Raw genomic sequence first — 15,027 nt, 5'->3', positions numbered from 1 at the left:
ACGACTTAACTCAACAATATATTAAAGCAAGGATTGTAACCAAATTAAATGATAACTGGGCACTATCAGAGGCAGCACAACATTTTAACATAAGCAGAAGAAGTAGGGAACAAGGAACTCTCGAAAGAAAGCGAGGGTTTGGAAGACCAAAACTATATTAAATTGGGATATATAAAAATAAAATTAATATTTTGTAATATATCCATCAGCATTGATAACATCTTGTAGTCTTCGGTCCATCTGTGTGAAAGGAACTATGAACTTACACCAAGACAACAGACCCCCCCACACATTATCAATTGGGTTTAAATATGGACTGTAGCTGGGCCAATGTTTCGATGTTGTTATTCTGGAGCCACTGGTTTATTATATTTGCAGTGTAAACAAGACAATTATCTTGTTTCAGGATAAAATTATTTTCTGGATACAACTGTTCTACACTGGAAAAGATGATGTTTTCTAGAATATTCAAAAAAGGCTGCCCAACAAACGTGCCATCAATACGCAATACCATTCCCATTCCTCTAGATGAAATCCATCCCCATAAATTGGCGCTAAAGTGACTAGCTGCTCGATATATATCAACATATAGACGATTAAAGCTATTATTACTGGTCTAAACACCCCAATTTTGCCCTTTTTAGAAGAATGAAAAATTTTCTCATCTGTAAATATTACCCTGTCCCAAAAATCTTGATTTTGTAGCTGAAGGTTTAAAGCAAATATAAGTCTTGATTTACGTGCTTCTGTGGTGTAAGAGCTTGTTTTTTTGCTGCAGTTCGGTACCTAAGACACGATGTTTTAATTCTGGACCAAGTGGTTGTCTTTCTTCCTGGAAACTGTGACCTAATTCTTCCAGTTTTCGCATCTTCAAAAGGATTCTCTTCTAATCTCTCCAAAAGCGTACGACCTTCATGAGCGGTAGATATTTTTGGTCTTCCAGAACCTTGCTTTATTTCGAGTGACAGTATGTAAATAATTAAGTGTAATAAGTGTTTATCCTTCAAAATACACTGCTCAATTTTCTACAAAATACGCTTTAAGAGTCGTATCAGTTTTTTAGGAACCAGCTGTACAAACTGCTTCAAGAAACTCATTTTGATATGCACAGTATATTTGGCCTCTGTTAGTCTAGGAGTTACAATAAATAAGAATATATGTATTGGGTGTGGCCAACTTGCTGCTCTTGGTATTCTTGATAATTAATATATTTAAATTATTATTCGGATTGATAATTAATAATTTCAAAGTATTTTTCGATACATCTGGAAAGTATTACATAATACTGTTATGTTTTTATTAATTCTAATTTATTATTTTTATTTATTATTAAAGGTTCTATTTATAACACTTACAAATTTATTAAAGTCTTTATTACTAATTTATCTTACACTAATAATTATATAATTTATTATAATACGTGCGTTACATTTTAAAACGCGGCGCGATCTTCAAAAACTAACTGTTTCTTTATAACAGAATTCCTTCTTTAAATATAAAATGCCGTTGTTCTCGAAGTTCTGGCGATGAATCGATGACCTTCCATCCATTAGAACGGGATTCTATCGAATAGACGAGAAGGTGACTCAAGGACTGATCTGTCGACAAGTCAGGTCGACGGCTGAAACTGGTTTTAGCGTAGGGGTCTCTTGGATATTGCCTACTAAAAAATACTTATTAGAAAAATATGTTTACAGTTTTGAGTCATACGACACGTCATTATCTATCGTAACAATACACTTCGTACAGAACAGAGTGAAAACGCTGGTCTGACAAAGTAATGTTGTAATGCTATAAACGTCACATGTTTATTATGTTTCTTGAAATAATTATTTTATTCCAATCTCTTTTGATTCATTTGTTAACTTGTTGACTGTTTTTCTTCTAAAAATAGTTGGCGCTTAATTTTTTTATTAATTAAGTACTCTAATCATTATTCTTCAATTTAAATTTTCAATTATTTCAGTTCTATTCTCATTTACTCTTTGTATACCCGCGTATGTTAACTTTCATTTAGTTTCAACTAGCTAGAAAACCTTGGTAATTCTGCTCGTCAGCGTCAAATATCATTTCAAACTAAATGAAATAGGGGTATGTCATGCTGCGACTCAATTGAACTAAAGTTTATCTTTAACAAACCCTAAAAAATCGAAACAAGACAGTATAGGGAGACAAACGTGGCAAATACCCATGATATATTAAACGACAAATACCTATTGCATATATACCGATGGCTCCAAAATGAAAGAAGGCTCAGGATGCGGGATATACATCAGATCACTGAACCTAAGAATAGAAATAAAGTGGGGTATGGGCAAAAATGCCAGCGTAGTTCAGACAGAACTGACTGGTGTCTACATAGCAGCAAAAGAGAAAACCCAAAAAGGTATAGCAGGGGAAACTATAATGATCTGCACAGATAGCAGACAAGCGCTACTAAGCTTGAATAGACCACGTGTCACATCAGGGTTAGTAATGGAGTGTCACGAGTCACTAACTCAAGCTTCGGATGGTAATACCATCATCCTGAGGTGGGTTAAAGGACACAATAGGAATAAAGGCAACCGCATTGCTGACCAATTATCTAGGAAGGCGGCAGGCCTAAGACTCTTAGGACTTGGGGATTATTTGGTTGGTCAACTACAACAATCGCGGAAATTGTCAAATGTCACTCCCATACGCAAACCGTAAAAAGATGGGAAGAAGGACAAGGATGTAAACTTGCCAGGGCAACACTAAGCCAGCATCAAAGAAGTACTTGGGAATGACCAGGAACAACCTACATTTGACAGTTGGTTTTTTAACTGGTCATTTACAACTAAACAAACACCTCCACACACTGGGGCTAGCAGACACACCTCTATGTAGGAAGTGTGAACGAGAATACGAAACTGTAGAGCATGTCCTATGTGAATGGCCGGAGTTATCGTTAATACGAGAGTACGCGTTCGGCGAGTCCTGGCCCACACCTGCCCACACAAGAGAGATGTCTCCTGGTGACTTGTCCACCTACCTAGAAATGGCAGGATGGACAATGAGCTAAGGCTGACAGCTCCCTGGGAGAATGCACAATGGGTCAATTGTGGCCTAAGTGCTGTGAAACTTAACTCGCCCTCCCTACTCTACAGATACAGGGGTATGTCTTTTGCTATATAAAGTAGAATTTTAGTTCATAAATTCACTTCTCCTATCTTGGGGTAAGTTTTAATATATTACAAATATTGGTAAAAGCTTAGACAAGGAAAGGGAGAGGACATGTAACACCCATTTAATAAACCTTCGAAAAGTGAAGCCAGTTTCGATGTGACCGCCATGTTTGGTGCCTGTACGTTGCCCATTACTATCTGTCGCTACTAGGTGTACTGATTTTTCAGTAGATCTACTGATTTCAACTTCAATTTACTGAAACACTATATCGATCTACTATAAAAATATGTAATGATAAAATCATGTTCAAAAAGTGATCATTATGTCAGTGTTCAATTATAAATTTTGAAAAAAATCTATTTATTGATATATATATATATCTATTATTCTCAATCTACTGAAGAAATAAAATATGACCTGGCAACCTTTCTGGTGCCGGTTTGGCTTCAGTCAATTCCATACGATTACGCGTCCCCTCTCTTTCCTTGTCTAAGGATAAAAGTATAGAGAACGTTCCGGTTAAGTAGCTACAAATGAAGAAAAATTTTATTTTTGTCAGTGTTGCCATGTCGTTTTAATAAATCCGAAAGAGCGTGCGATATAATATTAATTAATTAAATTAAACATGGAAAACATAAAATGATAAAATAACAAAAAAAATAATATATAAATCACTATAAATACTAAAGTTAGAAACTGAATAACAAGTTAAATTCTGCTGTAATGATTTTAATATATATTTTTACTTTTTATTATCTTGCAATACGGCAACTAGTATTTTGAAGGTTTTGTCAGTATTGCCAAATTTATTCGATAATCTACCAAATGGCAATTAGAAATTTGTTTTCTTATGACTAACTGCAACAGTTGATTGAATAACCCAAAATCAACGCTGCAACTAATATCGAAAGAAACAAATAATCATTCGTTCGTGTTTTATATAAATTAAAAAAAAATTAAAATACCAGATTCCATAAAATAATATAATAAAAATGTACTGTTTCAAAGCATATTTGAGGCAAAAAACATATACATAATAAGGACAAGGCAATACCGCAAACGCAAATTTGTGATTTACTGAAATTTCATTTGTAGCTAACTTAACTGGAACGTTCTCTATACTTTTACCCAAATATTCATTGTTCTATATTCTCAGTTGTCGATTTTATTTAATATGTTTTATCGTAGCATATTTAACCTCTAAGCCATAGTTTCCAAAATAGCCAAAATAATCTCTATGGCATAAGCTAAAACATATTTGAAAGCCATACAGAAACATGAATGTAGGATATATAAAAAATATATTTCTGGTTACAGAATGGAAAGACGGGCAAAGAAAAAAATTTATAAAGAATGTGGAAGAAGATTAATTTTTATTTTGTCTTTCACGTTTAAAAATATTTGATTTAATAGTGATTTAGGTTTTAATAAGAATTTAGCAAATTAATTATATTTTTAATTTTTAGCTGAACTTGGTGATTATGATGAAACACAACATACTCCTGCAACTGTTTCGGAGTTCAGGTTTGTTCCGAACCAAACGGAAGAAATGGAAATAGAAATTCTGGAAGAATTTAAAAAGTGTAAGGGCCTGACACCGGCTAATGCTGAGCAAAGCTATTTAAATGAAGTAAAATGGTTAGAAATGTATGGTGTAGATATGCATACAGTTTTGGTAAGTTAAAACTTTATGTTTACACGTCATTCTCCTTAATATTTTCGTAATAAATTCTAAGTGATAGTAATTATTTTTATAGTATCCGTTTAGAGAGTGGTAGTAATTATTTTCTTGATCCTACATCTTTCAATAAACCTAAACCATTATAATGATCGAAAAGGTCTTCCTCTTCAAAATTTTAAGCAGTAATATTACTTAAGGCATCAGCATCAGTTGAATGATAAGCCGAAGCAAAAACGAATATCTTAGCAAGCTCATTACAAAAGTGACGTCGACAAAATTTTTATGGTCCAAGAACTACCGACGACCTCCAATTAAACATAAAGATAATTTATTTTATAATTTTAGTACCCTATGTCTAACAACAATGTCTATTTGTCCTCAAACAAAGCAATTAATTCTTCTCAATGTAATTTAGGAATTGATCCTCAATGCACAATTATTGGATATTTTTCTTTTTTGTTATATATATCCCAAATTTTATAATAACAACGTATCACATATGTATTGGAAGCTATTTTCTTATTGACATATTAATTTTTTCGTTATTATATAAAGGTAATCATCCATAATTGTAACATTAGATCTACTTTTTGTGACATTTCAGAAGCCATTTTTAAAATACAAGCTTTTAAAAATTCTACAACCTAAATTTTGAATTCGGCTGATGAAAACATTTTAAGATAACAAATATAACACTGGTTAGAATAACTGGTAACAAACATGTTTGTTTTATGTTCGGACTCTTTGTTAACATTAATTTCCATCAATAACAGCCGATTCTGTAAATGCCAACATGTAGTTTTGTCTTTATTATTAGCATGACACAATATGCAATTCACAATTAATATTTGAAGAAGTATTGTATTTTATCAATCCGAAAGAGTATAACAATGTACCTAAACTGATTTTGTTCTTAGGGTAAGGACAGTATGGAATACAGATTAGGATTGACGCCAACGGGAATACTGGTATTTGAAGAGCCAAATCAAAAAATAGGTCTGTTCTTCTGGCCTAAAATTGGAAAACTAAATTTTAAGAAGAAAAAGTTAACGCTGGTAGTAGTGGAAGACGATGATCAAGGCAGGGAACAAGAACACACGTTTGTATTCAGGTAAGACAGGTATATATTTCTTAACTCATACAACTAACCCATATGAACAGTTCCAGTATGAAGCTTTCTGTGAATTTTCTTATATTCAATTTAAAAGATAAGTTACATATAAATTACAGTGATTTGGGACTGGCTAAGTATGTAGACTTGGATTAAATATCTTTCGTAGAAACAATAAGTTGAAGTGGTAATAATAATGCTGGATGAATTTAAAAGTACTTTATTTTACGTTGCACTGTTACAAAAGATATTTATTACAAATGTATTTAACTAAAACTAAAACTTCTTTTTCTGCTGTGTGAACAGGGGCGGGTCAGGGTAGGCAAGGTAGGCACCGCCTAACCTCTTCAAATGTGCAACAATAAATTATTTATTATTATAAATTACTTATTTCAAAATTATGATTTATAAATTTTGACATAATACCTATTTAAAATAAAAGACCTATTTTTTTATATTCTCTCCAAAGTTTTAGTTCATTCTCTCCGAAATAATTATTTTGCGCTCCTCCTATTTGTTGAGAGGCTCTTCAAAATGTTCGCCTAAAAAGAGAATAAAACGTCTCTACGTATCTCTGTCTTACGCTTACCCAAAAGCAACACGGCTTCACTTATAGTCAGTGATTTTATCGTTTTCAGAGGCGATGATTTCGGTCGCCTTCGGACTGCTTCGGGCTATGAATATTTTAAACTATTAATCTGCAGTTTGAAACACTTTTTTCAAGGCACCAAAATCAAGAAAGATTATAAATTATTGTAACGGGCCTTCCTTTGCCAAATTTACAAATTTTATTCACAGATAAGAAGGATAATCGACTATTTTCGAGATCGTTTAAAACAATATCGTATGATGCGGTAATAATTTTAGAAATTCACTTTTTTGTTGGTCTTATCTACTGCTTGCAAGTGTGAAGCAAAATGTTTGGGTGAGTAAGGGATATTCAGATTTGAAAAATTTATCAGCTAGTGTCAAAAAAAATGAATCTTCGAAAAAACATTATTTAAGCAATTGTTTAGGTTTAAAAAGGTTAGAACAAGATACGCAAATTATTGACAGCGCTTTACCAGGACATATTACTTAATTCAATTAGTTATATAATGAAGAAGTTGGAAAAAAGAGAATTTTATTTTTATATTTAAATTATCGATGTTACGATTATTTCAGCAAAACAAGAACTTGCATTTCGCGGTCGGGATGAGAGCCATCATTCTTCAAATATTTGTTTGAGCCATCATTCTTCAAGAAATTTTTAATTTTGCAGTTAAACGCAATCAGGAAATCTAGGATCATATTTAAAAAACAGAAGGGGTGTTAACGGATTTGTCAAAAACAATACAAAACGATTTAATAAATTGTCTTGCTGATTAGGTACATAAGAAATGAAATTTCAAGAGAAATTATTGAACCTCAATTGTTTTCTATACTAGCGGACGATACTACTGATATAACCGAAAAATCACAGTGTATTATTTTATCAATCCATTTTGTTCACAAAATTGATCAGATAACAGAAAGATTTTTGGAGATTTTTGATATTAGCGAAAATAGATCTGCAGATGTTCAATGTTACTATGGTGCAAGTGTAATGGCCGGCTCTTTAAACGGCATATATATATATATATATATATATATATATATATATATATATATATATATATATATATATATATATATATATATATATATATATAAAGGTATATGTGTCACCTACCCGCATACTGAGGTCACTAGACGCCACTGAGTGTGAATGAAAATTTACGTAGTGCGAGTGTATTCGGATGTGAATTGAAATTATTCTTTTAATTGGCGAAAGAAATGGTCGAGCTGCTATGTAGTTATACAATACTGAGAGGCCGGGATGTACTTACTGTACTTTCCAACCCGGGAACCGAGAACGGAGTCTTCTAATGCCACTCCAATCCGACATTTTATAGGAAACAGCGACCCGCCTTTACAGAAGCCACCTATACAGAAAATATAGTATGAAGCTCCGCGCTAGTCTACAGTACCGCCTACTGTTCCATTTTTTGGTGCCACCTTTCTAACCATGCTTTTTGTTTTTTGTCATGTTTATGACGTAGGATTTTGTGCAATTTGTGTATATTCTGCAAATTTCTTTAGCCATTCAATCAGCTTTGTCCTTACGTGATATGCCAGCATGAGATGGTCTCTCTCTCTCTCTCTCTCTCTCTCTCTCTCTCTCTCTCTCTCTCTCTCTCTCTCTCTCTCTCTTGTCGTTTCCCCATTACTGAGGATCGTGATTTCTTCCAATATTCCTAACAATTTTTCTGAATTGGTCTCTATCTTCAGCTGCTCTGAGAGCTTCGCAGAATGAGTTTCCAGCTGAATTATTAATTTGTTCGGACCATCTAGTTGGTGATCGTCCTCTTGATCTTCTCCCCGGAACGTTTGGGATGGTATCTAGATAATAATATTTTTTAATATAGTTTAATATGGCATGGTTAGGATGTATTCTTTGTATGCTTTTAGTTGAACTCAAGGAATTTTCCAATTTTTCTGAGAAAGTTATCGTGTTTTTTTAAGTTAATATTTTTTATTATAATGGGCCAATGGTCGCTATCATATGTATGTGGTAATACTTCCCAGTACGGTTATACGGTTGCCTTCTATCGATATACGTATTTTGCTTTTTGTTTTCCTGTTTTGCGAGACATGCCATTACATTTTATTTTTATTATTCTCTCATTGATAAGAGTACACTTTGTATTTGGTAGCACTTTTCTAAATATTTTATTTATTTTATCTGTACTCTTACATCCTCAAGAAGTGCTAAGCAAATTAAATTCACCTAAAATAACTCCAGGTTTGGTGATTTGGAATTTTTGGGGAACCAAACCTTATTTCGATTTTTTCGGTGGCTCTGTACTATAAGCTCTGTGTAGGGTTTTACTCATCTAGGAATGACCTATTGTTAAATGTTATTTAGGAATATAGGTTTCCTAGGCCAGCATTTTGTAACGGTTATTGGTTTCCGGGATTCTAGGTCGTAGTATGGAATTATTAGTTTCGAGGTTTCGCCCGCGACTGTGTCAGTCATTATCAAAGCGATGTTGGAGTGTTAGAGATTACTTCTTACGAACGTTGCGGATATACAAGAACGAATAATTAATATTACGTTGACAATGAATACCTATAAACGTTTCAAATTTTCAGGTTACATAACGAAAAAGCTTGTAAACACTTGTGGAAATGCGCCGTAGAACATCACGGTTTCTTCCGTTTACGAGCACCCGTAAAGGGGCCTTCTGCTAGACAGAATTTTTTCAGGATGGGCTCCAGATTCCGCTACTCGGGTCGAACGGAATATCAAAGTACTTTCCAAAATAAAGCTAGAAGAACTGTTCAGTTAGAAAGGAAGCCTAGCCAGAGGTAAGATGTTTTAAATTCCTTTACTTCCAACCAATACCATATTCATTTAAGAGCGTAGGCGCAAAATTTTGGGCCAATGCTTTTTAAATGCATTCATTTTTTTCGAATCCTGGGAAAATTAATAAGTATTTTTAAAAAATTTTAACCCAATATGAAAGATTACATTATTACTGATGGTCGAAAGTCCATGAAAACTTCTATAATGTTTATTTTAGTAAGTTACAGGGGTGAAAAAGAAGAAAAAATAGATGTCTATGTATATTTTGAGCAGTAATCCTATTTTCACATGAAATTTATCAGTCTATCCCACACCTGGTCCAAGACTAGTTGTTATTCCCTTATACATGTCTCTCACAATTTTCACGTACTCACTGAGAACACCCTTCTTATTGATCGCCTCCAAAGAACCTTTCGAGAAACTCTGCTTTCTCAAGATCAATCTAATTATCATTCCGATATTGTTCTTAAATCTAGTTATATTCTAGATAAATATTAGCATTGTAAAGGCGAATCTATAAAATTTAAGAGGTCTTCATATTATCAGGCTTAAAAAATGACAACAAATATATATATATATATATATATATATATATATATATATATATATATATATATATATATATATATATATATTTATACTACTTATCTCTTTTAGGTATGGAAGAAGACAGAGTCATGTGTTGCGCGAGAGGGAGAGGGAAAGGGAACACATATCTTCTAATAGTAGCGAAAAATCTGCATGCGAGCCTATTTATTGCACAGTTAAGGATGATATAACCAAGAGTCTCACCCCTACTCCGTCAACTCCAACAGGTAACGTTGAGCTGTTTATAGGTTAAATTAGGGAAATAGATTTGCAATATTCTACTATAAAAAAAATTGCGGATATACTTAGTAATAAAATAATCAAATTAAGGTGATATAAGATAAAATTTTCACTCTTTGAGCGAAAATATGAAATAAATTATTGGATTTTGTTGCAACTCGCAAATCTCTCTTCTCCCCTTTGTGTATATGCAGTAGGTATAGGGTGGCTATTGCCAGACGTCCAAAGTACAGTTCTGTCTCGAATATCAGTGAGCATTGGACGTGCATTATCGACCGTCCCGAATCTTATTATGGCACAGAACCTTTAGTTATTAAATTACCAATCGTGACATTATAAGTATGCTTTGGAAGCATTGCTTTCTTATCGCGGACTACGGACGAAGCGGTGGATTGCGGCCAAATATGATAAAAATAAAACCGACTGAAACTATACACTACATGCGCAACCATACACTACATGGAGTAGTAAACGTAGTCTCGTGCGTGTTTCTTAATAAAATAAAATTAAATTAAAATAAAAAAATATAAAATAAAATAAATCTCATCGAATGGAATTAAATTGAATTAAATTAAAACCCATCTCTCCGTGCGTAGACGATAAGAAAGCTATGTTTCCGCCACTCGGTCACTCCCGGAGTACCATATCCCGTTTTTTAAAAGTGGATGATGATGTTAGTACATGAAAATCAAATACGAGGAATTCTATTTACCAGCAGAATATTTAAAGTTACTTGGTTAAAAGACAACTTTGTAATAACAATTATACAACGAATCCCCCTGATGTGTGTAAAACATATATATAAAAAACACAATGTATAATTGCCTGTAAATTATTGCAGAAAACGTTATCTTAGGCTTATTGCAAAGTCATTTGTATTTGAGTGGCGTGGTAAGTTTCAAAAGGTATCTACCATAAACAAATAGAGCAAAACAAAGGACTATTTATTTATGGTTATATCTGTTACCTGCTTTTGTTAGTAATCCCATCAAATAGAAGCTACTTCATAATGACATGTAATAAATTAGACATGTAATAAATAATAATTCAGGTAATAAATTTTGCAATAATTTGATGGCGACTGTACTTAATTTAAAAGGTGATAGCCCGGTTTGTAAGCGAGTCTGACAGAACACACTCTCGTTCATCGGGAGATATCAAGCTAATTATTATATCTTCAACGGGCAATACTTTGTTTCAGTGATTAACAAATTTCTTCCAGTATGATTTTTGGTAAATCACATTCTTTGAACTCCGTCATTAAAAACATTAAAAGGTTGTGATCTATTGTGAACACACTATTCGCGTGAAGAGGATTAGGCAATGTAAAATGGCCCACTTTCTCTCTTCATCGCTCTATTGTGACCTGAATTGTTCATTTGATCTCTTCTTGTTCATTTGATCTCTTAGAAAGAAATTATTATTCTGTCTTGACTCAATAAATGAATATCCTCTTTAACATGTATGGTGTTCATCTTCGCAATTATAGGTTGACTGCTACAACTTTAAAAGCAGTAGCAGAGGCTAAAACAGATAAACAGCTGCTGAAGCGCGAGCGGCTTCTCAAGGTAGATGTAGCATGAAAGTTCTTATAAAGTTCTTATTTGTGTCAGGACAGGATTAGAAATGCGTCTCACTTTTCGTTGATATTTGTTATTTGTCCGGTGTTATTTTGGTTGATTGGTGACTATAATGCTAGTCGTTATCATATTTTTAAAACTCTATCTTCTCATCCTACCATTAAACTGTTTCAGAAAGTTCTGTGCTCTAGATAAAAGCCGACAAGTTTCTTTTGAGGTATTTGAAGATCTTGAAGAACTAGCACGATGGAGTTAGTAATAGGATTTCCAATGCAGCCTGTTAAATCATTTCTTGCACTTCTTGTCGATCAGGAGACTCAATGTAGTTCTCCATCGGCTGCTGGCGAAGAGCCCAGGATGACCCAGCGTCCTATCTTGAGTCCTATATTTTGCTTGTCAATACTTTTTATTGGTAGTCAATATCACTATTTTTGGTCTGTGGACGGTATGACAGCAAACGTTTAAATTTAGGAAGTTCTTTTGTTCTTCAAGAAAGTCCTTTGGTATATTAGAAGACTACCTCATTCTTTATATCAAGGAGTACATGAAGATACATTGATACATCAGGCATATTGTGTGGGTACTACTCCATTCTCCAGAGACAACATTTTATCTAGATAGTTCTTTGAATCACTATTATCTTTACCCCCATTAGAGCAGTTTCGGGAGTACTGGTAAACGTAGTCCGCTGAGAAGTCTGTGACACATTAGTTCTCCATCTAGAAATATTTGTAAGTGTTCATAGTATGCTAGTACAGCTTTCAAGGTTGCTAGTATCAACACTGTTCCCTCATGTTCCTGAGCTCCGGATAAGTATTGTTAAGACACCTCGAGTATCTCGGTGTTTCTCAAGAGTACTAGAATCGTCCTCTAAAGGTATCTGTGTAAATAAATGTCGAAAGCCAGACATTAATTCGCTTTCGTGTTTATATATTGAGAGAAACTGCAATGAATTTGTGTTATTAAGAAGTATACGACACTTTTAGAAATGCCAAATCTGAGATAAATGTACAGTTTCTTTGCATTGCAAAATGTTTATTTTATATTGCTATGATGAACACATCTAAAGGCAAATTCGCGGCATGTTAATTACTCTAAATATGAAAAGAAAGAAAAAACGTTCTGTGTTGATTAAAAAGTGGATTTTGAGACCTGAAAAATACGGTTTCTACCATCAGTTAATGTCGGCTCATTGAGTATCTAACAAAGTTTTCGAATTTTTTAATAGAATTAAACCTGCTGATTTCGAAAGACTTGCCTTATAAAATTGGTCCCATTATATCAAAGCAAGATGCCAAATTCAGAAAAGCAATTAATTTTTTTAATCTGTTCGTATAAATTGCATTTGTAACATCTAAAAAGTGTTTACATATATCGTTATAGATGTGTCGACACAAGTTGCTGATAGTTGAAATATATATCGCTGATATAAATTTTTCACTGTATCATTAATAAAGATTTATGTCCCATGTTGTGGAGATTGATAGCTCATTCTTAGCTGGGTTAGCTGGGCATGCTTTATGGAAGTAATTGATGTCATTTTTGACAACTTCTTGAGCCCCCTGTTTTTTTTTATTTTTGTTAATTTGGATTATTCTGATGCCACACGTATAGGAGAATAAACATATATCTCTACACACCTCCCAATCTAGTTATATGAATGAAAGTGCTGCCAGGTACATGCCCAAAGTAGATCGCTTGTGATAATTATTTTTAGACAAGCAACTGCGAAGCAGTTTTGGGTAGGGTACAATACACCTTTACCTTGAGTGCTATTATTGTCTTGCTGTAAGTACTTGATTTCCTTGCTGTAAGTACCCTATCTTGTTCAAGATCTATCACAACGTCAAGGTGGATCAGAACAATGGGTTTGTGATGCAACTTCTCTAAAATTATCTTAATAGTGTAAACGCCACATAGGAAGATCCAACCTCCCACATGTGGCGTGTGCCGACTGTATCCGAAGAGATGGACAGTGGACTGATTATGCTTTTTATATAATTAATGGCACCGAATAGTTACCGCTGCGCTACTAACAGTAACGGTACGAAAATAAGGATTTGCGTTGGATCTTCGTAACTTTTGCCTACTGTAACTATCTTAATCCACAATTTTAGAATGGGTTTTAATTTGAGTTCGTGTAAAAACGTAGCTAATTACCGTTTTATATTTTTGCATAAAACAAAACATGCTCACTTCTTTAAGACAGAAGATTAAAAATTAACATTCTCTTAAAATGTTTTTAAATAATGTGACGCGTTAATTTTTTTAAACAGTTTATTATAATGATTTATTATGAATTATAATTGGTTGCATGTTATTTTAGGTCCCGATTCAATAGGTCTCATAAGTCAAAGCAGCTTTGGCCGAACCTCAGCTGGACAGAACAGTTTCGGTAAAGCATCTGTAAGTTCTGTAGGGAAGACTTCGATTGGGGGTGGTTCGTCAAATAGGTATGCAACATATTTATGTACGATTTGTAATATATTTCATTATTTGAACATTTGCGTTTAGCCCTGTTTTGTCCGTAAGCAGCAAAACTGGTACCCTCCCAAGAAATAAACCTATTACTCCGACAAGCCCACTGCCGCCAGTTAGTCCTACTCCGTCTAATACAGACAGTCAACTGGATTTCTTATTCAAGAGCTTAGCAAAAGAATCTCTTTCGGGAATCGCCAGAGATGACAAGAGGAATGAGAACACAGAATCTGAAAGTGAGGATATTTTCTTTTTATTTATTTTTAACATAATGAATATTGATTTTTATCTCTAGTAATAATAATAATATTTCGTATACAGGGTGATTAACTTTTGTGACCGAATCCGTTATATCTGTTATTATAGGAGATACCAAAAAAAGGTTATTTAGGAGCTAGCTGTAATCTTCACATTTTAAAATTAGTTGCATATATACAGGGTCTGTCATAATACTGTGCTGCATCAAAGATATGTTTATTAATTGAAACACCTTGTATTTTATTTTAAACTTAAAATCCGCTTCACTTACTTGTTAAAAAAATACAAAGCTGCTTTGTCTTATATGGTTAACCAAATTTCAGTGAAAATCGTAACAATTTAAACGCACTGTATAATTGAAAAGAGGTACAAAAGCAACAACTGTATATTCTTGTAACGAGGAAGAACCGCAGATTTTAAATTTAAAATATAATACAGGGTGTGGTATAAAAGGATGTTATTATGAGTTGTTAATTATTTGTCACTACTTTAGATCTTAAAATTGTATTTATTTCAGTACATTAGGTTACTGCCTTGTTTACAATATCTATTGCTT

At 33.4% G+C, this 15,027-nt stretch overlaps 1 protein-coding gene across 4 annotated transcripts in view; it reads left to right on the top strand.

The window, feature by feature from the left end:
• The window catches only part of yrt (erythrocyte membrane protein band 4.1-like yurt), a 75,472-nt gene that overhangs the window by 26,398 nt on the left and 34,047 nt on the right, over positions 1–15,027 (top strand). For 3 of the 4 annotated variants that reach the window (XM_072526941.1, XM_072526943.1, XM_072526940.1), the window contains exons 4-9: positions 4,614–4,822; positions 5,746–5,939; positions 9,114–9,329; positions 9,985–10,142; positions 14,062–14,188; positions 14,250–14,449. In XM_072526941.1, the coding sequence (XP_072383042.1) occupies positions 4,614–4,822; positions 5,746–5,939; positions 9,114–9,329; positions 9,985–10,142; positions 14,062–14,188; positions 14,250–14,449 (1,104 nt within the window). The remainder of the gene's footprint in view (positions 1–4,613; positions 4,823–5,745; positions 5,940–9,113; positions 9,330–9,984; positions 10,143–14,061; positions 14,189–14,249; positions 14,450–15,027) is intronic. The other variant, XM_072526942.1, reaches the window with a different exon arrangement.

The sequence above is a fragment of the Diabrotica undecimpunctata genome, chromosome 3 (assembly GCF_040954645.1).
Source record: "Diabrotica undecimpunctata isolate CICGRU chromosome 3, icDiaUnde3, whole genome shotgun sequence".
NCBI classification, from domain to species: Eukaryota; Metazoa; Arthropoda; class Insecta; order Coleoptera; family Chrysomelidae; genus Diabrotica; species Diabrotica undecimpunctata.
Note: the sequence above shows the minus strand (reverse complement) of the source record. Positions and strands in the feature narration are given on the sequence as shown.